Source organism: Leptopilina heterotoma, unplaced genomic scaffold, assembly GCF_015476425.1.
Source record: "Leptopilina heterotoma isolate Lh14 unplaced genomic scaffold, ASM1547642v1 Lhet_81, whole genome shotgun sequence".
Classification (NCBI taxonomy): Eukaryota; Metazoa; Arthropoda; class Insecta; order Hymenoptera; family Figitidae; genus Leptopilina; species Leptopilina heterotoma.
In genome coordinates, this window is record NW_025111185.1 from 4,644,992 (window position 1) to 4,671,368 (window position 26,377).

The following is a 26,377-nucleotide window of genomic DNA, read 5'->3' on the forward strand; positions in this document are numbered from 1 at the left end:
CTCTCTAAAGAATAATTAAACTTTTACTGGGAAATTTCGATCAACTTGAAAGACATTTTGCAGGTGAAATTTGATGAAATTATACAGAGGAAAAAAATGTGAAATGTTTCTCGTAAAGGAATTGGAGACGACCATGAACTTTTTACACAGGATCTCTCTTTCTCTCTCTCTCTCTCTCTCTTATATTTATCCTTGATTAGTGAGAATCGAATGGTTCGGTTCTTGGTATATCAATGAAAAGTGAAAGAGCAAAGAATATGGATGTAGCACACATATTTGCATTGCAGAGAAAGTCTTCTCTCTTTTCCGTACACTATCAATCGATTAATACCTATAGTCTTGCATAACTTTACACTTTGATCGGCTTATTATGCAGTATTCACGATTCTTAATAATCACTTAAGGATTTTTAATTAAACCATTCCTTTTCTTTTTTATCACAAACAAATCGTCGCGCACTTTCCTTAAAGAATATTTTCATTTTCAACAAATTTTTAATTTTTGAAAACCAAACAAGCAAATTTTAATAGACTACTAATTATTTGAATACCTACTATTTTACTATTTTTCGTACTATTTGAATAGAATCTAAATTTGAGTATTAAAAAAATAAATATTTAATAGAATACTATTAAAATTTTCTTTAGTCTTTTAAAATTTTTATCGAAACTGAAGAAGAAAATTTACGAATAAAATCAAAAATACCAAATTCAGGTAAAAATAAAATTTCATGTGTATAATTATAATATAATAAATATTCATACGTTATGAAATTATTTTTATATATCTACTGAATAGAGGAAATATTTTTGTATGTATATATATATATATATATTGAACTATAATGTTAGATTTGAAAACCTGTATATGGGAACAATTTTACAATGAAATAAAATAAATGATTACGACTTGAAGTCGAGATATAATGAGCGATTAAAATTGAAAGGAATGTACGATAATTAATTTGAGTTTCGGACAAGCCATGTCCGTTGCCTTAAAAAATTTCCAAAGGCGCATATCTCAATAGGCTTTTCAGGGTGGATACAAATGGCTCGTTAAACAGAATCGACTTGTGGTTCAAGTCGTAATTTTCTCACTTCTCGACATTTGACCGTTGTATGCGATCAAGTGCCATAAACGTACAAAATCGGGTTAATAACCACTGTAGTTGCGATTTAGTTCCGTTACTGACAAAAATATATTTCTCCCTCAAATTATTTTTTATCAAAATATTTATTGACCAAAAAAATTATTTGGGTGATTTTTCCGAAAGTGCTACTTGGATTTATTAATTTATTTCTGTATTTATTTTTTTCTTTTTTTTACAGCCGGTTCCAGAAGTACCATATACTTATATTTAAAAAAATAAGAAAAACAAACGTGGCAAAATAAATGTTTAAATTGAAAAAAAATGATAAAATTGTAAATCTTGAAAGAGAGTTTAAAAAAGAAAAAGAAAGGTTGCTGGTTGTCTTTCCAGGAATACCCGGAATTTGCCCTGCAGCGAAATGCGACTCTGTACAGAAGGCAATTTGTAGCTTGTGTAGCTCGTTCGTCTCTTCCGTTCTGCGAAATTCTCCGCAAGAGTTATAAAAGTCCCCGCAAAATTTTTTTAGGACCCCGAAAAATATTTCGAGTGTCGCTTTAATAAAATACACTAAAAATGTCGAAAATAAACTTTTAATCAATCTTTCAATACATGCGTCAGAAGGAATTTCATTTTTAAGCCAAAAGCGAGCCAAAAGAGCAAAAAAACAAAAAGAAAAAATACAAAAAATTCAAACAAAAGTTATTCCAAATTTTCGAAAATATTCTTTTCTCCACATATTAAATTTCATGGGAAAACATTTTGGTGAACATTTGTAATGTCCCTAAAATGAAAAAAACCCTCAAAGACCCTCTTTTTTGTTTTTACAGTAATTTACAAATTTTGTGGTGCGACTAAAGATTGTTTTATACAATCTTTCGAAACGCTTGAAAAGATTTTTGTTTCGTAGGATTTTACTGTTTTTCTTTTTGTTGGAAATTAGGGCAAGTTTATAGAATCAAAAGAAATGAGTAGAAACTCGGTTCACCGATCTCCAACGGAAGCTATATATAATTGTGTCTCATGATTATATATATATATATATATATATTACAATTTATAATCATGCAACGTTTCAAAATATGGAGATGATGCTCGAGTGCTAAGAAAAATTTTAATCCCTCGAAATTAATGATTCAAACATTTTTCTCGAATTTTTCTTCTAATAAAACGATTATGACATTAGTATAAATTACTATCAAATTATCGAATCATGAATTAACTAAAATGTCTATTATAGAGAAATTATAATTATTTTTTACTTGTGTAATATGATATTTAGTTACTAGAGGAAGACACGAAAAAACACGAAAATTCGTATCGTGTCCGTGTCAAGACACGGCACGAATTTTTCGTGAAAGTCCCTCATTTTATGATTAATTTCTTTACATTTTTTTTCATAAATCATTCAAATCTGTTTGCAACTGAAAAAATGTATTTCAGTATTTGATTCAATAATATCTGACTACTAGTCTATTATGAAATAAATATTTACTTGAATTGAATCATTTTTATTTAAGTCAAATATTTAATTGAATTAAATACATAATATGTATTTAAATCAAATATTGACTTGAATAAAATAAATTTTATTTGAATCAAGCAATTTTTCTTGAAATCAATTAAATGCTATTTGCTTCAAGTACTGAAATTATTGGTTTAAATGTACAATTTGTTTGAATTAATTGAAAATTATTTGATTCAAGTGAATATTTATTTGATTTATGTAAATATTTATTTGATAACAGAAAAGTAATCGGTTATTGGAATCAGATAAATATATTTTTTTCAGTAATATAAATCAATAAGAATAAATATTTCAATGAAATCGTTTCCAAGATGCATTACGTGGAGATAACCAATCAAACATCTCAAAAAAACAAAATAAAAAAGTTTTCTGCAGTTTTAAAAACAATTTTCCTCTTTTATGAAATGTATTTATTGCCTTTTAATACCTAAAATACCAAATGTTAAAAATAAAAAATATCATCAATTCGTCACTGAGGAAACGATTTATTTGAATCAAACATATTTTGTTTAAATCAAACTTAAAATATATTTGCTATACAGTCAAACATATTTAAGTTTAATTCAAATATATTTTTTGGTATGTATACATTTAACCCTTAAACCGCACCCTGGGTGTGCGACACCCATATTCTAGCTTTTTACTCTAATATTTTGGTTAAATTCGTAAAAATTGAACATGTGTCGTTATTAGACGATACATTTTGTACTTACACACTAAAAAAAAAGTTTTACTTTTAGCCTGTTTTCGAGGCTGAATTTAAGGTGTAAACGGAGTCAGCCCCATTAAACAAGGACAGACTTATGTGAAATACATGGGCTGAATTTAAGGTGTAAACGGAGTCAGACTTTTTTTTTCCTGTGTAACTTTATGTTCCGTGAGGGACATTAGTCTCCCAAGTGTCTTTGTGTATTTGATAACTTTATGAAGTTGTCGGCGAAAAATTTCTGTTTGTCTGATACCCAGTTTTTGGCTTAAGGTAATTTCAGTAGTTTTAAAAAACTCTTTTTTAATTATTAAAATTAAATAAATCATTATGAAACCTATTTTCCTTCAAAATAGATGTACTGAGCTATATAAGATAATTTTTCCAAAAGATAATATCCTATTCCAGCTTGGAGAACACACTTAAAAGTCCCCGGGTGTCGCACACCCAGTGTGCGGTTTAAGGATCACACTAAAAAAAAAGTTTTACTTTCAGCCTCTTTTTGAGGCTGAATTTATGATGTAAACGGAGTCAGCCCCGTTAAACAAGGACAGACTTATGTGAAATACATGGGCTGAATTTAAGGTGTAAACGGAGTCAGACTTTTTTTTTCCTGTGATGGATTCGGCAGTGTGCGGTTTAAGGGTTAAAGAAATAATATATTTAATTCAAACATAAGTTATGGTTGGTTTTAAATTATTTATAATCAACTTTTAAGTTTGAATCAAACATAAAATTTTTAAACATAATTTTTGTTTAAATCAAAACAGAAAATATGTTTGAATTAAACATAATAATATTTTTGAATCAAAGCAGTAGATATTTTCTATATATTGGGATTAAGCTTACAAACTAATTTCAATTAAACAAAATTAGTGTATAGACAAAAGTCTAATTCTATTCATAAATATTATACATTTTACATTGAAGAAAAAATAAATAAAAAAATTAATTTTTTTTCAGTGTAAATAATAAATAAAATTTATATAATATGACTATATATTATGTATTGATACAATATACATCGTTTGAGTAAAATAATTAAATTTTTTGCAATCACACAAAACGATGACTGAAGATGACTGAAAGTGTATTTTTTTGTAGGATGCGTTGGTTTAAGGCCCACATAGAAGCGCCAAGACTTCTCAGTTTAAGTCCACTTCAAGCTGAAGAAGACCTGGATCGCGCATCTCATCATCTTCATTCAACGACTCGATTCAGAGGTGAAATAAACAATTATTTTTTATTCTTTATCGTATTCATTCACTTTTACTTTCTTTCATACATTTTTATTTTTGCACCGGAATATTTTTTCTTATTTTTCCCTTATATTTTATTTATTTTCCTTTCATATTATTTTCTTTTTACATTTTATTATTGTATTTTTCTTTTACATTTTACTGTACTTTCCTTTTATAGGGTAAATGCACTAGTAGTCGGACACTTAAGGACACGATCTTATATTATACTTTTTTTCTTGAAATAACAAATAGCCACTATGTTTATAACATTAGGTATCAATTAAAGGAGTTCTTCAGGATTAAAAATCATATCAATTTGTTACAAATACTTTAGTATTTAATAAAATGTACACGGACAAAATTTGTTCCTTATATTTCACCGAATTTTTCAATAAAGTTGGGATATAGTGGCATAATCGTAATTTTTAATAATTTTTGAATTATTTTTTCAGTAATAATATTTAAAATTTAATGTGATATCTTTATTCCTTACAAGCTAGTGAGGGAGAGTATGGGGCTAGTTGCACCACTTTTTTTTTAAATTTAATAACTTTTATAATATCAATTAATTCATAGGTTATATGCGATAAATTAAAAAAGCAATTATAAATACTACTATACATACTTACCGACGCTGCAGAAATTATCATGAGGTAAGTATGTAGTTCGCTCAACACCCCATAGGAGGTGTTGTTTCAAACTCTCTCGCAACTAACATGGAACTTGAAAAGTATATAAGGAGGCAGCATTCCCACGAATATTTGTGGAATTTTATTCTGCCCGTCCTCTCCTATCTTTCCACTGATGGATGTGAGGTAAATAATTTTTAGACTCGGAACAAAGGGTTATTAACATTTCGATGTGATAGAAAATAATAACCATTTCTATAAAATAATTAATTAAAAAAATTAATATTTTTAATAATAGGGGAGAGTGGTCCTAAGTTGGCCGCCTAAGCAAATTGGTCGAAAATAGTAACAAAATGAAAGTTAATCACTTCGGCAAGTATATATTAGTGTTCAGAGATCGTTTTGCTATAATTTTGTGGTATTTAGAACGTTATAGAATGGCTTTTGTAGTCTTAATACAATAAATAGTGAAAAGCTGCATTTTCGGCATTTCAGAAATAGCGGTCCTAAGTTGGTCACCCCCTGGTCCTAAGTTGGCCACCACTTTTTTTCGCTTGTGTATAAAGAAGAAATGCATATTCTTTTCAATTACGCAGAAATTTTACAAATTTGATACATTTAGGAGAATAAAAACGCATTATTTAACTATTTTTGTTTAGAAAATGTAGCATTATTTTATTTCATTTATTTGCAGTGGTAAATGGCTGTGGAGACAGGCGATTTTGTACTATGTCTTTTATAATGTTTCTTAAACCATTTTTTTTGTTTTTTGTCTTTGTTTAATTCCTACGTTACACTTTTACGGTCATTCTCGTGATGAAAAACACAAAAAAGAAGTAAAACATAAATAAAAACAAACAAAAACAATAGGTAGCCAACTTTAAGTTAAATTAAATTTATTATTTAATAAAATTTAATAAAATTTTTTTTTATTATTGGTTTTTTAATGGCAGACAATGATGTGCCAATAATGGTTGCCAATTATTGGCATCGGCGTGGATTATTGGCATCGGCTCCCAATATTGAGCCATTAATTCACCAATGGTAGACTAATGGCTATTTCCCATTGGGTCTTTATTTGCATACTTACCCAATGGGAAATTTACAACTGGCGTAGTACTGCGCCAGCACTGGCAGCACTGGCGGCAAGGCTGAGAGCCAGCACTGGCATGGCACTGGGATGATAACGCCGTCCGGCGCTGCCGAAGTACTGTCTGTAAGTGCTGCCAGACAGCGCTGGCGCAGCACTGGACCAGTGCTGGCTGAGAATATTGCCGCAATAAATGCCGTACTGTTATTAATTAGTTGTAAATTAATAATTATAAATAATTTAACAACAAAATGGTAAATAATATTAATAAATAGTTATTATTCATAAAATAAATCTCTTCCTAAAGAAATTGTATTAAAGATGGAGACTAACAATGGATATAGTAAATGAAGTAGAAAAAAATTGTTTATAACATTTAAAAATTAAATAATAAACAATTACAGTAAGTGTGCATTAGATTTTCATATTTTAGTACCTAACGATTGGAATCTAGAAATATCGCAAACCTATGAAAATAAACAAAATTGCTGACGAGGGGAATCGAACCTACGACCTACGGACTAACAGACTAACGCTCTAACCACTATGCTAACGACACATGTGTACAGTAAAGTATTAATATCTCAGTATCATTCAGACATACAATTATTGAGTCAAAGATGAGAAAAAAATAGGGATACGTTAGAAATAATAAATTGAAATAAAATAAATTAAACTAAATTTTTAATAATTAAATTAAATTACTTTACTTATTGCATTTAACATTTTACGTATTTTTTAAATTACGTGGTAATTTTTTAATAATTTTTTATTTATAGTAAGAAGTATAATTATAGTATTTTAATATTTATGTCAAAAAAGCAATGTTGGCAACCCAATGGGAAATTTACAACTGGCGTAGTACTGCGCCAGTACTGGCAGCACTGGCGGCAAGGCTGAGAGCCAGCACTGGCATGGCACTGGGATGATAACGCCGTCTGGCGCTGCCGAAGTACTGTCTGTCAGTGCTGCCAGACAGCGCTGGCGCAGCACTGGACCAGTGCTGGCTGAGAATATTGCCGCAATAAATGCCGTATTGTTATTTATTAATTAGTCGTAAATTAATAATTATAAATAATTTAACAACAAAATGGTAAATAATATTAATAAATAGTTATTATTCATGAAATATTTCTCTTCTTAAAGAAATTGTATTAAAGATGGAGACTAACAATGGATATAGTAAAGGAAGTAGAAAAAAATTGTTTATAACATTTAAAAATTAAATAATAAACAATTACAGTAAGTGTGCATTAGATTTTCATATTTTAGTACCTAACGATTGGAATCTAGAAATATCGCAAACCTATGAAAATAAACAAAATTGCTGACGAGGGGAATCGAACCTACGACCTACGGACTAACAGACTAATGCTCTAACCACTATGCTAACGACACATGTGTACAGTAAAGTATTAATATCTCAGTATCATTCATACATACAATTATTGAGTCAAAGATGAGAAAAAAATACGGATACGTTAGAAATAATAAATTGAAATAAAATAAATTAAACTAAATTTTTAATAGTAAGAAGTATAATAGTATTTTAATAGGAACCAAATTATTATTGAGATTAAAGTTTAAATTTTGTTTATAATTTTAATTTGTTTAAATAATTTATTATTTTCAAAATTAGATAATTGTGTTAAATTGTTATTATTAAATTTAATAAGAATAAAAAATGAACAACTCAAAAGTAAAATATTAATTTTTTTCAATAAATTTATATTTATAAACATTTATAAACTTTTTTTATAATTTTTTTCAAGTTTATGTCAAAAAAGCAATGTTGGCAAAGAGCGTCGTGAACAATTTTTCTATACTCAGCCAGCACTTCCCGCCGAGGCTTGTCCAAGCTTTGGCGAAACAAAAATTCTGTACTGCGCCAGCACTAATTGTCGAGGCTCGGCTAGACTACGCCGAACAATCGTCTGAGTACTAAGCCAGTGGTAAACATCGGCACTACACTGGCATTTCCCATTGGGAAAGAGCGTTGTGAATAATTTTTCTATACTCAGCCAGCACTTGCCACCGTGGCTTGTCCAAGCTTTGGCGAAACAAAAATTCTGTACTGCGCCAGCACTAATTGTCGAGGCTCGGCTAGACTACGCCGAACAATCGTCTGAGTACTAAGCCAGTGGTAAACATCGGCACTACACTGGCATTTCCCATTGGGTAGTTGTTTATTTCCTTCTTGTTTGCTTTGCTTACTTTCCTACCTACTTATTTGCTTACTCACTTTCTTATTTGCTTACTTGCTTATTTCGTTTTTGCTTTTTAATACTTCACAATTATTATTTAATATTTCAGAAAGATTAATTTTTTATTAATTAATTTAATAATTTCCAACTTGCACTTCTATTCAAAATATGTACATTTTTAATTTTAACACAAAAATTTGGGAGCGTTCACAAATGATGTCACGTTTTTGGGGAAGGGGGGGGGGGCTCTACTAAACGTGACACAATGTATTTTTACATATGAAATTGCGTGACAGGGGGGAGGGGGGGGGGTCTAGAATCCCGAAAAATTGCGTGACATCATTTATGAACGCTCCCTTTTAAGAATAATAAGAATTTTGATAAATTATTGTTTTATTCCATTAAATACAAATTTAAACATTTTTCTTTATAATAATAAAAACATAATTTTAAAATATTTCATAAATTGACCTTGAATATAGTTAGAAATGATTCATTAATATAGACAATTTTTATTTTGTACAACGATAGTTTATTAATTTTAATCTTTTTCACAAGCGGTGAAATAAAATTGAGATTAATATATAAGGACAGTTGAAACTTTCTGAAGCAATAATGTAAAGCGTGCGATGTATGTATTAGTGTATGCGTTTAGAATGTACTGTAGGCAGGTGTATCAATTAGTATTTGTTCGTAAACAATTGTAGGGGGTTTAGGTAGTGATTGAAGTAGGTAAATTGAGAATTACGGCAGTATTAATATAGATCTACTGAAGTAACATTATTTTTTATTTTTGTTCTTCAAGTTTTACCGAACTTTCAGTAAATTGCAACTCGTCAGTTTTACCGAAGACTTTATCTTACGTTTTACCGAACTATTCAATAAATATGAATGTAGCGAGCACTAAGCTTACGTTTTACCGAACTGTAAGTGAAGCGCTAATACATGTACATATAAGGTTTATGCTTTTTACATTATTTTTCAATACAATTTATTTTACAGTCCAGTTCTTGAAAAATTACTGTTTTTACAGTTCATCCCAGTTTTACCGAACTAAATTCAGTAGAATTTCAGGAATAAATTTTCTTCGTGCAAGCATTTTAATGAAAACTTACGAATTAGTCAAACATTTTTTATTTATAAATTAAAAAAGTTAATTTTTTAATTATTTCCTGCTGGAAAATTAAATAAAAGCTTATTAGAAGTTAATAATATAACACTTAAATCCTATAAGTTATAATATTTATAATTAATTATCAACAAAACTTTGTGCTAGTTATTGCGCTACTCGAAAATAGTTGTATCTGTAGCCAATTCTCACATATTATATTGGTGGATATGGAACAGCCATACAGTATTGCTGTTTCAGCTATACGTCCTAACCATACTCGTATGACAAAATCGACAATATCATTCTTTTCAGTGCACTTACCCTATTTCAGCTACATTTTTCTTTTATATTTCATTGCATTTGTCTTTCATATTAATATAATATGAAAGAAAAATGCAGAATAAAATAAGTATATTCTTTTATATTACTTCCTCTATGAGGAATTTATGTAAATTGTAATACCAAAATTTTTCGAGTTCGATTTTTTGACATATCTTCACTGAGAAAAATAGAGTTTAAAAAACTGGGAGTCAATATTGAAAAAACTGGACTCAGTCCAGTAAAAGTACATTAATTCATTTCCATCAAGCATCTTAGGGTGTTGCGTATAGTGTATAGAGGGCCTTAGTTCCAAATGTCACTGTAAAGAGCATTGAAACACAGGCGAAGATTATAAGGCGCGCTGCAGTGTGCATAGTAGAGAAACTGGACTCAGTCCCCTACTTCGAAATTTTCAAAATAAAGGAACGCAGGCGCGGAACCTGTCAAAATAAATGGCCGACGCGACGCGAAACGAGTGTTTCCTTGTATTCACTTCGTCAATTTTATATAAAAAAAAACAATAACCAATCATTAAAAAAAAGAAAAATGTGTTAAATGCACTTTTTATATATTCATATTCATTAATTCACAAGTTTTATTCTTCCCACATCTTCATACTTACAATTAACAACCAAGTGCATCGGAAAATCTTACAATCATACGGAATTGAACACCTACCTAACCATACAACTAAATATACGCATAATTATAAAACGCACGCTTTTACATTAAGCCTCTCGGCTACGCAATCGATGGGGGAAATTTCCTATTTAAGAAACATCCCTTACCAATGAAATAAATTAGAATATGCGTCGATTTTACTTTGTAATTAATGTAAGTATGGATGTCAACAATATTCATAATATTGAATAAATAATATTGTCAACTAGTTTAAATTTGATACGCGGTTATTAGAATTTAATAATAAATAAATAAAAAACATTAATTTTTTCCTAACCTTTTTCAAGTTTGACACTCCTCATGGTAAATTTGATTATTCTTTTTTTTCCGTGTACAAAATAGTGAATTGACCTTGAATGAAATGTATAATTAATTATTCTCACAGCAATATTTAATAATTTAATGAACTTAACTGCACTGCATAATAGTTGAGAGTAGTAAGAGTAAGTGAAACGGTAAGATAAGTGAACGACCATTAGTGTGAGAGAGAGAGAGAGAATAACTTGTGGTTTTCGAGTAGGTATCTACTTTATGTGCACGGCGTTCATTTTTCGAAAGAACTGGACTGAGTACTATTTGTTCAATATTCGCTTCTATTATTGACTTGTGTTTTGTACACTGCCGCGTTCTTTTAACAATTACATGAGAAAGTAATTTCTCATTCCAATTTTTTATACTCTTATTCCCTCTTAGACTATATAAACAGTCTTGTTTAAGCTGATGAATGGGATAACTTGTGTTGAGTCCCAAACTGTTCGCAGCTATGAAACTTCTAATACTATAGTGTGTACCTGTCACATATTATTCTATAAAGGAGTACTACACTGACTGCATAAATCATTTTTCCATTTTTCTCCGTGGAGAAAGATAATAAATGTTTGATAAAAAATATTAAAAATCAGGCCCGTAGCAACAGTTCTTTGGGCCCCTTTAAAAAAAATTGCTTTTGCGGTGATCAAGATATCTTTTGACTGCTTCATCTAAAATCAAAATACAAAACATTTTCTGTTAGTGGGTGAATATATCTCGTGATTGAACGAAGGGTTTTCAAAGAAATTGAAATTTGGATGTTTGACAGTGTTTTTTATCAAAAGTTAAAATTTTTAGAACCATTAAGACCATGTAAAATCGGTTCTAATCAACAAAAAAATATTCCTTCGTTCAATCACGAGCTATACTTATCCACACGGAAAGACCGAGGTTACTAATTTTTGTATAAAATCACACTAGAATTTACTATTTTTACATTGCAACCACCGGAAATAAGGGGACTTTTTGTATTTTTTACTATTTTCTACACTACACGGAGAAAATTTCTTTCGTAATGATTACAATAGTCTATATTACAGCTCGGATATGTGACCACTTTTTGTAATGATTACGAAAACTATGTAATTTATTAAGAATTTAGTAGGAGCGATTACTATAGTTACTTTAATGAATCCAAACACTGTATTAATCGTGTTGAAAATTTTTTGGAATCATTAATAGTTTAAATGTACAGGTTCAGAAAGGGTACTGTAGGCATTCACGCAGAGACTTGTTATAATTACAATAGTCTACGTTAAAAGAAAATCTTGGATACTGTTCACATTTGTAGCGGTCTAAAGGAATCAGTGATACAGTCTGTAGTAGTCTTTACAACAGGACTATTGTAAAATAAGGTGACCGCGGCTGCCTTGCCTTCTTATTTTACAATAGTTCTTCGTAAAGACTACTATTGCTATATTTCTGATTACAAATGACTGTTGTAAAGTTAAAAAAGAAAATTTTCAACTAAAATCAAATTTTTTTGTAATTCATGACTTGCGTCCCGTGCAGAAAATGCCCCACTTTGCCCTATTTAAAACAGGGTTCTGGTCAGGGCCTCGACAGTTTTCCTTGTTTAAATAAAGTGTAAAAAATTAAATCTCTAAAATTACTTTTGATAAAAAATAATGAACAATTGAAGAATACACGGAAAGAAAAGGTCTGGAAGAGATATCCATAAAAATATTGTTGAGCAGAATATTGTTGTGTTATCCAATTCAATGGAAGAGACAACTTTCAGAATGGAAGCACATTCCATATTCAATGGATGAGGGAGCCATATTATATTGTTGAATCAAATATGGATGTGACATCCATAGGCATGGTTGGGCTTACAATTTATGCTATGGATTTTCACATATGGCTGCCTCATTTATATAAACTTTGGTTGGGAGATCCATAGTTAGTTCAAAATTTCGATACATGTTGCGCGCAATTCATTATCATGGCATCCATTTAAAAATGGTCGTCTCAATTTGTCCGTCGCGTCGGTTTCCTGTCACGTCTATAATCACGTTGTGAGTTTATTGTGTATAAATAGTGTTACAATTGTTTATTATTTATTATCGTTATTGTCTATTAGTTTTTATGTAAATTCATTTTCATGAAATATGTGTATAGTATATAAGGAACATTATATGCTCAAATATTGTAGTTGCGTGTATAGTGTAGTGGATAGCGTTAGTGTTTAGTATGCGTTAGGTCTAGGGTTCGTGTCTCCCCCATCGGTTAATAATTTATTTCGTTAATATGCGGTTATTCAATAAGTGGTGTGTATTAATTAACAAAAATGTGTATAAAATATCTCAAGTGACATTGAATTTAATTAATTGAGTGATTCCAATTTTTTGTTTCCCATTCCCATTACTATGGATCACTCAACCATAGATCTTTTGTTGCTTCAACAATATACAGCCAGCCATAGAATATGGATGCAGCAACCTTAACTATGGATATCCCGTATTTTTCAATATAATATGGCTGTGATATCCATGTATCTGGATGTGTCAACTATTCCTTTTTCTCCGTGTACAATTAAAGGGAGTAATTATACTATCGTTTTAATAATTTTTTTATTTTGTGGGTTTGACCAGAATTTCTTGCCAAAATCCTAAGTGGGGTGTTCACTAGATATGAAATAGGGCTCTGATCAGGGCCTCGACAGTTTTCCTCGTTTTAAAAGCATGTAAATAAATTTAATTTTTTTAAATTAACTTTTTTAAAACAGTTATTTAAGTTAAAAAAAGCGTGTTCTTTTAAAACACTTTATAAAATAATTATGGTAATATATTTAAAAAACGAAAATACATATAATTTTTTTTTCTTTAAGTACAATATTATAAGAAAGTTTATTTATTAATAATAACAACTAAATTATAAATAACGAATAATAATAGTTATTAAATAATTAATTATTATACACTTATTTAAAAATAAAAAATATGAATTTAAAAAATAATAATTAATAAACAATTATTAATAAATTATACTTAATGAATTTTAATAATTATTAATTTATAGGATGAATTTATTATTTGGTTTGTATATATATATATATTATATTATTTTAATAATAATAATTATTTTATATTATATTAGCTTAAAGTGAGAAAATTATTCGGAGAGATTGTTAAATTTAACACCTTCAATATTTAATAACTATTTTTTAAACATAATTAATAAATTTGAATAAAATATTTATTACATAAATATTAATTATTACTTATACATTTGAAATCAAAAATTACAACCTTTATTAATATTATAAAATTAAGGAGGCAGAAAGGAGCGACAACCTCCAAAAGAAAAATAAATTAATCATAAAACCAAAAATTATATTTTTCAAAAATTTTTAAGTTTTTCTATTCTTGAAATTATATTATTTTTATCATTTTCACTTTTAAATTAGTCAAAATGACTATAATACCTCATTATGTTATGTATAAATATGTTGTATATAATATAATGAATATGTTCATTATGTTTCTAAATATAATAATATTTTTAATTATAGTAATTTTATTGTAATTTCTTTTGAATAAAATTAACCTTACAAAATAGGGCAATTTTAAGAAAAACTGACGAGGCCCTGACCATTTTTCCCCTAAGTAGGGCATTGGTCGGGAACAGCGTCACACACTAGTCGGGCACTGGTCAGTTTCTCTACCCAGAGCCACACCAGAGATCGGGAAAACTGTCCAGTACCCTATCAGGCCCACATTTTAATTTCTGCACGGGGTAAAGTACGTAAGTTACCTAATTAGTGCAATTTACAATAATTCGTCCATTACGTAACTTAAGTTATTTATGTAAGTGCAACTTACGTTATTTACGTAACTTACATTATGTACGTAACTTATATTTTACATAACTTACATAACTTACTTGTTTATGTAACTTACTTTTGTTATTTACGTAACTTACGTAAGTTGTGTAAATTATATAACAATTTATACAGGCAAGAAATCTTTTACCTTCGGTGCGTGTGTTAAAAAAAAAAATTTTCACTATGGAAATGTAATAAAAAATAGACCTTACAATATTAAAGACTAACAATGAACAATAATTGTATTAATTATTGAGAACGAAGTGATTTTTTTACATTTAAAGTGTATAAGTCTTTCTCGCAAGTGGTGAACTTTCATAGCAGTTAGTATATAAGGAAGTTCAAGTCATGTATAAATATGTGTAAACAGCGATCGTTATTATGTTATGCGTTTAGTATTTAAGTTAGATTTATGTACTTAGGGTTTAGTGAAATTGTCTAGTTTAATAATATAATTAATCTTGAAGTGGGTAGTCTTGGAAGAGTGAAATTAATGTGCAATACATGATTACAAGTCATGAATTACAAAAAAATTTGATTTTAGTTGAAAATTTTCTTTTTTAACTTTACAACAGTCATTTGTAATAAGAAATATAGCAATAGTAGTCTTTACGAAGAACTATTGTAAAATAAGAAGGCAAGGCAGCCGCGGTCACCTTATTTTACAATAGTCCTGTTGTAAAGACTACTACAGACTGTATCACTGATTCCCTTAGATTGCTGCAAATGTGGATAGAATCCAAGACTTCCTTTTAACGTAAACTATTGTAATCAGTCACATAGACTTTGTGCTAACTCATATTTAGTTCGTATTTATTTCAAATAAATTTTTAATGAGTACGTTCGACTTACAGAATTGTTACAACGAAGCTACTTTAGGCATTACGAAAAGTAGTCACATATCCGAGCAGTACTGTTCGACTATTGTAATCATAACCAGAAAATTTTTCTCCGTGTAAGTCAATAATCCGACAAATGTTCACCAAATTAGCAAAGTTTCTTACTATTTCGTCCAATACTTCCAAACAACTGTAGTAAACTCAGAAGTATTGTGTACATAAAATTACTATAGTCGTTTGTAAATGCAGAAAGAAAGAGTGAAAGAAAAAATACGGATTTTTATCGCCGGTTTTCCGTCAATTCTTGACTAATGGAGGTAAACTGGAAGGATTTTTACATACACAGACACACACACTCACACACTTATATATTTGTTGGATAAATATTTGAAGACACACACATGTTTATTTCACTTATATGTATAGACGCGGTTAATTAATACACTAATACACAACTGCACGCACGACAACGAATTTCACTGAAAGCATACATCTTTGTTTCCTTATATATTGAATGATGAAAATTTACGGCACTTACGAGAAAGCAGTTTACTTTTAACAACTTATTATAAGACATAGTTCTTGGGACAGGAATAAATGCAAAATTTATTAATTTATAATGGTCAATTTCTGAGATAACGAACGACCTACGTTTCACTTTATATTTAATTATTGTAGATAATATCCAAATTTATTTTACATACGCGAAACGTAGTCACTGTCAATGATCGGATGGCATCGGCTCATTTACGGAGATTGACGAAGTTAGCAACCAATAGAAATGCAGGCGCCATATGACTGCACTCGCTAGCCACACTTGCTCACCAAAAATTACTACAGTGGATAGTAGGTTTTAGTGGAAAATGTTTTCATTTGTCAGATTTGGTCTAATTAAATTAGAGAAAACTACAATCAATTTTCGCTACATTTACAACTCTCACACAAAATATTAAAACTTGCTATTTCAGTGTAGCAAATTTATCTATTTCTTTTGTAAATTTATCTAATTCTGTAGTACATTATGCTAAAAGTCCCCTTATTTCCGGTCATTGCAACCATTTTTAGTAATTTTTACAAATGTGGGTCTCTCCGTGTGCTGCCTCCTTATATACTTTTCAAGTTTCATATTAGTTGCGAGAGAGTTTGAAACAACACCTCCTACGGAGCGTTGAGCGAACTATATACTTACCGACCGACGCTGCAGAAATTATCATGAAATTATCATCATTATATGTAGTTCGCTCAACGCTCCGTAGGAGGTGTTGTTTCAAACTCTCTCGCAACTAACATGAAACTTGAAAAGTATATAAGGAGGCAGCATTCCCACGAATATTTGTGGAATTTTATTCTGCCCGTCCTCTCCTATCTTTCCACTGATGGATGTGAGGTAAATAATTTTTAGACTCTGAACGAAAGGGTTATTCACATTTCGATGTGATAAAAAATAATAACCATTTCTATAAAATAATTAATTAAAAAAATTAATATTTTTAATAATAAATAATAATAATAATAAATAAAATAATTATTAAGTAAATAAATTTATTATTTAATGAAAAAAAATTTTTTTTATTATTGGTTTTTTAATGGCAACCAATATTGTGCCAATAATGGTTGCCAATTATTGGCATCGGCGTGGACATCCCAGGATTTTACCATTAGTGGTCCATTATTGGGAGCCAATAATAAACCTAGAGAAAACCAATGGCTCCCAATATTGGGCCATTAATGCACCAATGGTAGACTAATGGCTATTTCCCATTGGGTACGGCCCTGATTTTAAATATTTTTTAACGAAATTTTTACAAGTTACTCTTTTAATAGTGTACTTTAAGATATAAAAACACTCAAATAAAAAATTTATTTATTTTATGAAAAAAAAAATAATTAAACAATCATACATTGTCTGGACGTTTTGACCCATGTAACCCCTTAACCGTTTAGGATTATTTTTTCCCCGTTTTTTTATATTATTTTCCACACTGAAAAAAAAAATTATTTGAATCAAATAAAAATTATTTGATTCAAATAAATTATTTATTTGGTTGTAATCCAATAAATGTGTATTTGAACCAAATACATAAATATTTGAACTAAATATTTTATATTATCGCACCAAATAATTGTTTATTTGAATCAAATACAACTAATTCAAATCAAATAAATAGAATATTTGAATCTAATAAATGATTATTTGAATCAAATTCAAAATATATTCAACTCAAATATATATTTATTTGACCCAAATATTTTATTTAATTGTATCAAATAACTATTTATTTGAATCAAATACAACTAATTCAAATCAAATAAATAAAATATTTGAATCTAATAAATGATTATTTGAATCAAATTCAAATTATTTTAATCAAATAAATCGAATATTTTAATGTAATAAATAATTATTTGAATCAAGTATGAAAATTATTTCATTCAATATTGATAATTTCAACATCAACAAATATTAATAAAAAAAATAACTAATTGCAAAAGATAAATACTGATGACAATTCATTGATAGTTCACTTTCACATTTTTTTATACACTTAAACGCAATTTTTATTACATACACATTTGAAAAATCCTAACGCTTGGGGGGTACGAACCCACGCCTAACCGAATATTCACGCACCGAAGTCACGCACGCTAACCACTATACTACGCTCGCATGGGACTCTCAAATCTTAAATACTCTCAAGTGTCACTAGCTCAAATAAAACTTGTAGAATTACTACAAGGCAGTGAACAATTTTGCCGCTATATTTTCAATACTTTATTCAATGTATATTTACGAATATATTTCAATATTTCTTTAAAAAATCAACTTATTGTAATATTTTTATTTATATATTTTTTAATAATATTAATTATTATGTCAATAATAATAAATTTATATAGTAATAATATAAATTTATTTGTAATAATTATAAATAAAATAAATTTATTGTGTCAAATAATTTTTATTTGCATCAAATAAACGAAATATTTGGGTAAAATAAATGAATGAATAGTTTCAAGTAACTCATTATTTTCGTTTCAAATAATTATTTAATTGATTGAAATATTTTTTTATTTATCTTGATAAAATGTATATTAGCTTTGAATAATGAATTATTCGGATTAAATATTTCAGTCTATTAGAATCAATAAAATAAATTTACTGAATCAAATAATTCTTACTTGCATCAAATAAATGAAGTATTTGAGTAAAATAAATGAAAGAGCAGTTTCAAATAATTCATTATTTTCGTTTCAAATAATTATTTAATTGATTGAAATATTTTTTTATTTGTCTTGATAAAATATTATATTAGCTTTGAATAATAAATTATTCGGAGCAAATAATTACGCTTATTAGAATCAATAAAATAAATTTATTGTGTCAAATAATTTTTATTTGCATCAAATAAACGAAGTATTTGAGTGAAATAAATGAAAGATAGTTTCAAATAATTCAATATTTGTATTAAATAAATTTATTTATTCAATTCAATTATAACTATTTATTTGAATCAAGTACGATTTATTTGGTTCAAATAAGTATGATTCAAATAATTGCAGATATTTAAATCAAATACATATTTTTTTGATCCAACTAAAAAGTATTTAAATCAATTAAATATTTTTCAAATAATTTGAATTATTTGAATCAAATAAATTTTTTTTCAGTGCATTTATACCTTTTTTTATTCCATCTTTATATATGTTTCTTCTACTGAATAAAAATTAAATTTTTTCCTTTACATTCATATTTTAAATAATCACATCCGTTATTTGTATATTCTTTTTCTGTCTCTTCTATTTTCTCACGTTAATTACTTTTTCTTCTTTCTCTTTTATGTTATTACTCTTAGGTCTTCTTTTACACCTATTACTATTTTTACTTGTTCGTTTCTCAACTTCCTGTATCAGATGACTTTTTAATCACTTTTATTTTCTTCCTTGACTCTCAGTCCTCAGACATTTTACTCTATTTTAAGCTTTGCTTTCATTGATACTTTTTCCACACGAGTGCAATCATTTAATTTTCATAGCTTCTTTATACATAATTTTAGTTCCATCCACATTTTATAATTATTACTTAATTCCTTTTTGTTTATTCGATTTTATATAATGAAATATTTCGAATTTCATTTCGATTTTAGACAATATTATAGATCCAATTTTATTCCGTTTGATTCCATTCAATTATTTATTGTATTCAATTGAATTGAATAAAATTAAAAAATGAAACTTAACAACGAAAAATTAAATTTTTTTGCAATTGTTCTATATGTTGTTAGGATGTAATTATTCTTTCAAGCTATGTTGAAAGAATTTTTTAAAATTAAATTTTTTTATAGGATAGAATAGATTTTATAATACTTGTAAGAATTTATATTGTGCAAATGAAAAACCGTATTTATTGTTTATGAGGTAAAACAAAACATCAGAGACCGTTTGAATTCTCTCGATGTGAAGTAATGATTTATGCTTGTAACAATTAATATTTCTCAAGATGGGTATGTATATTAATCGGAAATAACTATTTTCCCTATAAATGTAAATACTTGATTTATCCACTTTACTCATTGAATTCACATTTGAGTAATAATAACGGTTCATTAAAACAAGACGGGAATAACACCCACGACTGTAAACCGCACAATAGAGTTAGTCAAGAAAAGTTCTTTGAACTTGTTGTTTATTTGCATAACTTTCGCAGTTTTGTTACATTTATTTTTTTTACTTCTACATACAAATCATGTGTGAAATTATTTTTAGCTACGCTTTTATATTATTTTTTTCTATTAATATAAAATGCAGTTCTTTTAAAAATGTCAAACTGATAATAAATTGGATCAAAATGATACCAAAAATGTAGCTTAATTTTTTATTTGATACACATTTTTGGTATCAATTTGTTGAAATTTGATACTTAAATAAATAATTTGTTTTTTATATAAACCTCATTTATAGTTTATATTAAAGAAACTAATACTAGAAAAAATACAATAAACAGATACAATAAAAATTTCTATATAATATATATTTATACTGCCAAAATCTACATCATAGAAAATCCGGATCTTCGAAATTTTGATTTCAAACCTGTTTTTAGGAAACTTGATTATGAAATCATAGTTTAAAATAGCTTCTTTGTAATTTGGAACTGAATCGTTTTATCTATACTATACTGCACTATATATAGTTTAAAGTGCGTGTATTTTCCATTTAAATTATTATTATTATTATTATTATTATTATTATTCAGAAAACTGAAATTGGTTTGCTTATATGGTGAGCTAGTATGTGCATTTCACGCGATTCTATGCTCGCGAGGTATGAAATTGCAGTTGATTGCTTGAAAAATATCATCATCACTATTCTCGTTTATCCAAACTGTAACTGTATTATCAAATTTCTCTCAATTTTCTGCACAACATGGAAAGAAAGTCACGATATAATAAATAGATTCTTTCTTTTTCTTTTATAATCTTGCAAATTTTAAGAGAAAATTTTATTATAATAAATTGTCTGAAGGTCGCAGTTTAAATAAAAAAAATTCGATTTAAAGCAGAAGAATCGGATGTTTTTGATTTAAAAAAAGAATCATGTTCTTAACAGCTCTGGTTTTAATACACTTTTGATTTGATACAGTTTTAATACGATTTTAAAACAGTTTTGATACAGTTTTGATGCAGTAAATGTTGTATAGAGTACTTTTTGCACACTGTTCCTATAAGATTATGGATTACGAAACTTTCGCCCTTTTTCCAGAGTTTTGTTATATTAATCGAAAGCACTGACCAGTTCTTCGAATGACAGTATAGCTACTGAAATGTTCAAAGTGCCTGTTCGACAAGCACCTCACGTGCTTCATACATCACTCCGCATAGAGTCTATGTACTTATAAATTACAGACGCATGTCATGTGTGTATGTGTGCGCATTACGCATTGAATCCGGTTTAACGATATCGAATACCACGGACACTTTTTATCCATGCCTTATTGCAAACTCTTTAATCCTAAGGAAGGCACTATAAACCCATGGGAATCGAAATCCACATAAGCGCCCACGGCGATTCCCATCCAGAACCTAATGACTCAAATGCATTTTTACTGTATAATTGTTATTGCTCTGTATCATTCATGTATTGTATTTAAGGGGGAGGAAGTCCTGCTGGCAGTGTACGCACATCCTGTGAGACAGAACCGTATAATACGTCACGCTTCAAACCAAGTCTCTTCAGTTCCAAGACGTCTTTCTTACCGTCAACTGCTTTTTTACTTTTTTTTCATTCCGTCTTTTTTTCTTTTTTTCTTTTATTCGCTTAATTCTTTTTGTTCATCTTTCCTTGTTTTCTCCAATTCGTAATTACCAGTGCGACGAAAATTTTACTAGTCGGAAATTAGGAAAAATGGGGAAAATTATTTGTTGAAAATTGTGTACTTCAAAAATAAGTGTTAATATTCTTCTATTCTTAAATTACTAGTTTATTATTTATCAGTGCTTTTGACTCACAAGCAGGACATTGACTTGACAGTAACTCGCACATTATGTGTAATCCAGTAAGAGTATAATTTATTCTACTAGGAATATTTTTTTATTACAAAAGAATTATTTTTGCTTCTCTCTGAATCTACATTAGTGAAAAGTCCTGCACTGTTTTGAATTTGGCTTAATAGAAATTTCTACTAATTCTTAGTAATTTTCCACTGAAACTTAGTAAAATTGACAAATTAGTAAAATTTTTCTAAGAATTAGTGGAAATTTACTACGAATTAGTGAAAATTTTTACTGATTTGAAATAGTGGACGAATTTGCATCAACTTTTTAGAGAGAGAATTAAGAAGTATCTATATAATAATAAGAAGTTTTTTTCTCAGTTCGTAAATATTGATTACTACAATTAAAAAGATTTTGTACTCTCTAAATTTGAATTAGTAAAAATGTTTACTAATTTGAATTAGTGACTGACTTTTTGCTTTTGAAATAGTAAACTTCACTAATAAATAGTAACTTTTACTAATTCAAAAGCAAAAAGTCAGTCACTAATTCAAATTAGTAAACATTTTTACTAATTCACATTTAGAGAGTATGTTTTTCTACTTGTCAGCTTTGAAATGAAGTTCAAATTACAAAAAAGTTTTAATATTTAATAGTTTTCAAAAGTTTTTGTATTTTTTGAAACAGATGAAGATGAAATTTCAGCGGTTATTCAAATTTCGTCGCAGATATAATCCAAGGACATCGAGATCTTTAGGCGAACTTTTAAAATGTAATGCGAAATATACAAAGATATGCACGTCTTTTAAACATACTATTTTTTCTATATACTTAAATATCATATTTTTTCCAAATATATGAATTTTTAAATAATTTCAGATTCAAACTTTAAAAAAATTCAGTTATTAACTAATTTACTAATTAATTATTCATGTTAATTAATTTCAAAAATTTTAATAAAATTCTTAGCAAGAATTCAATTACTCTCTAAATTTGAATTAGTAAAACTGCTTACTAATTCAAATTAGTGACTGACTTTTTGCTTTTGAATTAGTAATCTTTACTATTAAATTAGTAGAAAATACTATTTATTAGTAAAATTTACTATTTCAAAAGCAAAAAGTCAGTCAATAATTCGAATTAATAAAAATTTTTACGAATTCAAATTTAGAGAGTTTCATAAATAATAATAACATTCTTTGAAAGAATCCAATTATTTTTATAAATAGTAAAATTTTTTGCAAGAATTCAATTATTTAAAAAAAAAATTTAATAAAATTTCACAAACAAATACAATTAATTTCTAAAAATTTTTAAAAATCCTTTGAAACAATTCAATTATTTTTTTAAATAGTAAAATATTTGCAAAAATTCAATTATATTTTCAAAAAAATTCCAGGAAAGAATTCAATTTTTTTCTTAATTCGTTATAAGATTTTTCAAAAGAATTAAAAAAATGTTTAATAAAATACAATGATTAAGTGTTCAGTTTCAATTATTAACAAAATTTTCAACTAAAATTATTAAAGAAACTCGATTATTTTGAAAAAATTCAAAGAAATTCTTCAAAAGAATTTAATTAGTATTTTTCATTCCTCGCAAGAAGTCATAGTTATTTTTCTAAATAATAAAATTCTTCGAAGGAATTTAATTATTCTCAAATTGGTTGATAAAATTCTTTGCAACAATTGAATGATTTTCAAAACATTAATTTTAAAATTGAAAATATTCCACCTGATTGTTGGCTGGAACACAATATGTAGCGGAAATCTTTCCAATTTCCTTCTCCAATATCTGCTTTCTATTCATCTCGAACAATCAAAGTAGAAATTTCTCCCAATTTTCACACAAATATGTGAACTAATTTTTTTTCTTTTTTTCAGACCTGTCACCAGTTCGATGGACTCGTCGTAAATCGTCGAGTTCTGAATCGGAGAGGAATTGCTACAATGTGCAAACATCACAGGTGACAACTGAACGCACATCGACCAAGAAGGACAAGAAAAAAATACAGGAAGAACGAAGGAGAATTTGCGAAAAACGAAATCCCCTTCTCGATAAAGTAAAAACGACACGACTGAGTTTTCTTCGCGATCAGGATTCCGATGACGATGAGAATGTCGACGAGAGCAATAATAAAAAGGAATTTCGCTCAATGGGCGAGCTTAGTCGAAGAGGATTAACGAGAAACGACATTCGACGATCGGTGTGTGAAACTGACTTGAAAGAGCTCACCGAGGAGGAGAAAACTCAAGCGAAAAGGAAGAAACGATCGAAATCCCACAGTCGTCTAACAACCAGGAATCATGCAGATGAGCGGTTTGTACTGTTTAATTTTAGAACATCCACGCCCTACAAGGAAGAAACGCGGCCTGAGAATTTTCTAGAAAGTCCCAAATCTGGTCGCGGCTGGCGGAAATCCAATGCCGAGGAGAAAAAGAGCGAGAATCTCCTCGACGAGGTCGAGATGCCCATTAGAGACGGATTTGACAGTATAACGCCTTCGAGTTGTCTCGCTGCCAAATTTCGCGCCATGCAAGACCGCTATCTCAAGAGTTCGACCAGCAAACTAATCGCTAAGATCTACAAAAAGGACACCAAGGACCGTGACAGGAGGAGACTCCGAAGCTTCTCCTACGGGACTCTTCCCGGCCTGGAGGAACTACGAACGAATCCTCTTTACGACGATCAGGACCAGGATGACAACGACTCCGGAATTCTGGACAACGATTCCGCAACCAGCTCCCTCTTGGACGACAGGTGCAGCAGCGGAGCGTCGGAATTGCTAACGAGTTTGCTCAACGAGTCCTCTTCCTCCTCATCGCCACCTCCACCTCCTCGACTCCCACCCCGAAGACCATCAGCACCCATCACTGACCTAGAAAAGAACCTTCGACTGTGCCAACATGCTTCCATTCTAGAAGCGAACCCTGTGATTGTCAAGACTGACGCAGAAAAAACCACGAAACCATTTGCTCACAATGTCTGCCTGGGAATCGAAAAGGATCCCTTGAACATAATCAGCCACACTAAGGCCGAAGAGAATCCAAATTCGGAGAATTTAGAGAAGAATTCGAAAAAATGGAAAACAGGCAGAGAATTACCGGTCATAAGAAGCAGGTCATGCACTACAGAGACGATAGTTGTCAAATTGCCAAGGGAAACCGCCGATCAATGTTTGGGAATATTTATAGCCAAGACATCGGACTCGAATCCTGGTTATTTGGTGGCTCACGTGGTTCCCAACGGCCTCGCGGACAAGGAGGGAACTCTGAAAATTGGCGATGAAATTTTAATTGTCAATGGGAAAAGACTGAGGGGCTTGACAATGTCGGAGGCGAGGAAAATTTTGGGCAATGGCAATGCTCCCGGAATTGTTGACATTGTTATATCGAGATACAATAATGTGGAACAGCAACAACCGAGAAAGTTGAAGGAGAGCAGTGTGGATTACGAGAACGTCAGCATCGAGAATGGGCATGGTGTAATTGTGGAAAATTCACCCAAGTGTCATTTTAGGAAACACAACTCGCGACATAATCGAGACAGGAAGAACGAGTCCAACAGGTCGATATCTTCAGAGAAATCCTGCACGACACTCGACAGTGGTTCTCAGAGTATTTCTAATTTTTGCACTTTGCCAAGAAGACCGAGAAGTACTTTGTCCACATTTTTGACTGTTGTTTTTGAAAAGGGGCAGGGAAAAAAATCCCTGGGCTTCACTATCGTTGGTGGACGGGATAGTCCCAAAGGAAGCATCGGTAAGTCTAGAAATATTCTATAATCATATTTTACGATCATCTCTTCATCTCGTGAAAAATTCGAATAAAATTTCAGACAAGTCTAAATATGCTAAAGACCAAGAAAAATCAAGAAAAATAATTAGAAAGAATATTAACATACGAAAAAAAATGTTACCTCAAACTTTACTTGAAGCTACAAATTTTACTATTTCAACGAATTTTTTAGCTGTTTCAATTAATAATTTCGCTATTCTAGAGAAACTTTTCGCTTATTGAGGTGAAGATTCGTTTCCGTCAAGTATTAATAATATAATACTTAATATTCTTTACGGTTATTTCTCTACTAGAAAATTTCGGCATTCCACTTATTATTTTGCAAATCACAAAATTTTATATTTTCAAATATAATATACAAACTTAAATTTTTGAAAAATTTCTAAATTTTTAATTTTTTAAATTCACTTTTTAAGTACATAATTAATTATTCTTGTTTATTATTTTCAAATCCGTAGAAATCGATTTATCACTGTTCAATTTAAGCAAAAAAATTTATTACGAAAGAATTTTCAAT

The 26,377-nt window shown here is 29.2% G+C and overlaps 1 protein-coding gene across 3 annotated transcripts in view; it reads left to right on the forward strand.

The window, feature by feature from the left end:
• The window catches only part of LOC122511388 (partitioning defective 3 homolog B-like), a 62,430-nt gene that overhangs the window by 30,156 nt on the left and 5,897 nt on the right, over positions 1–26,377 (forward strand). For 2 of the 3 annotated variants that reach the window (XM_043626591.1, XM_043626592.1), the window contains exons 2-3: positions 4,426–4,544; positions 23,947–25,824. In XM_043626591.1, coding sequence (XP_043482526.1) covers positions 4,427–4,544; positions 23,947–25,824 — 1,996 coding nt within the window. In that variant the 5' untranslated portion in view covers position 4,426. Of the gene's footprint in view, positions 1–4,425; positions 4,545–21,717; positions 22,126–22,750; positions 22,836–23,946; positions 25,825–26,377 lie in introns of those variants that run through there. The other variant, XM_043626593.1, reaches the window with a different exon arrangement.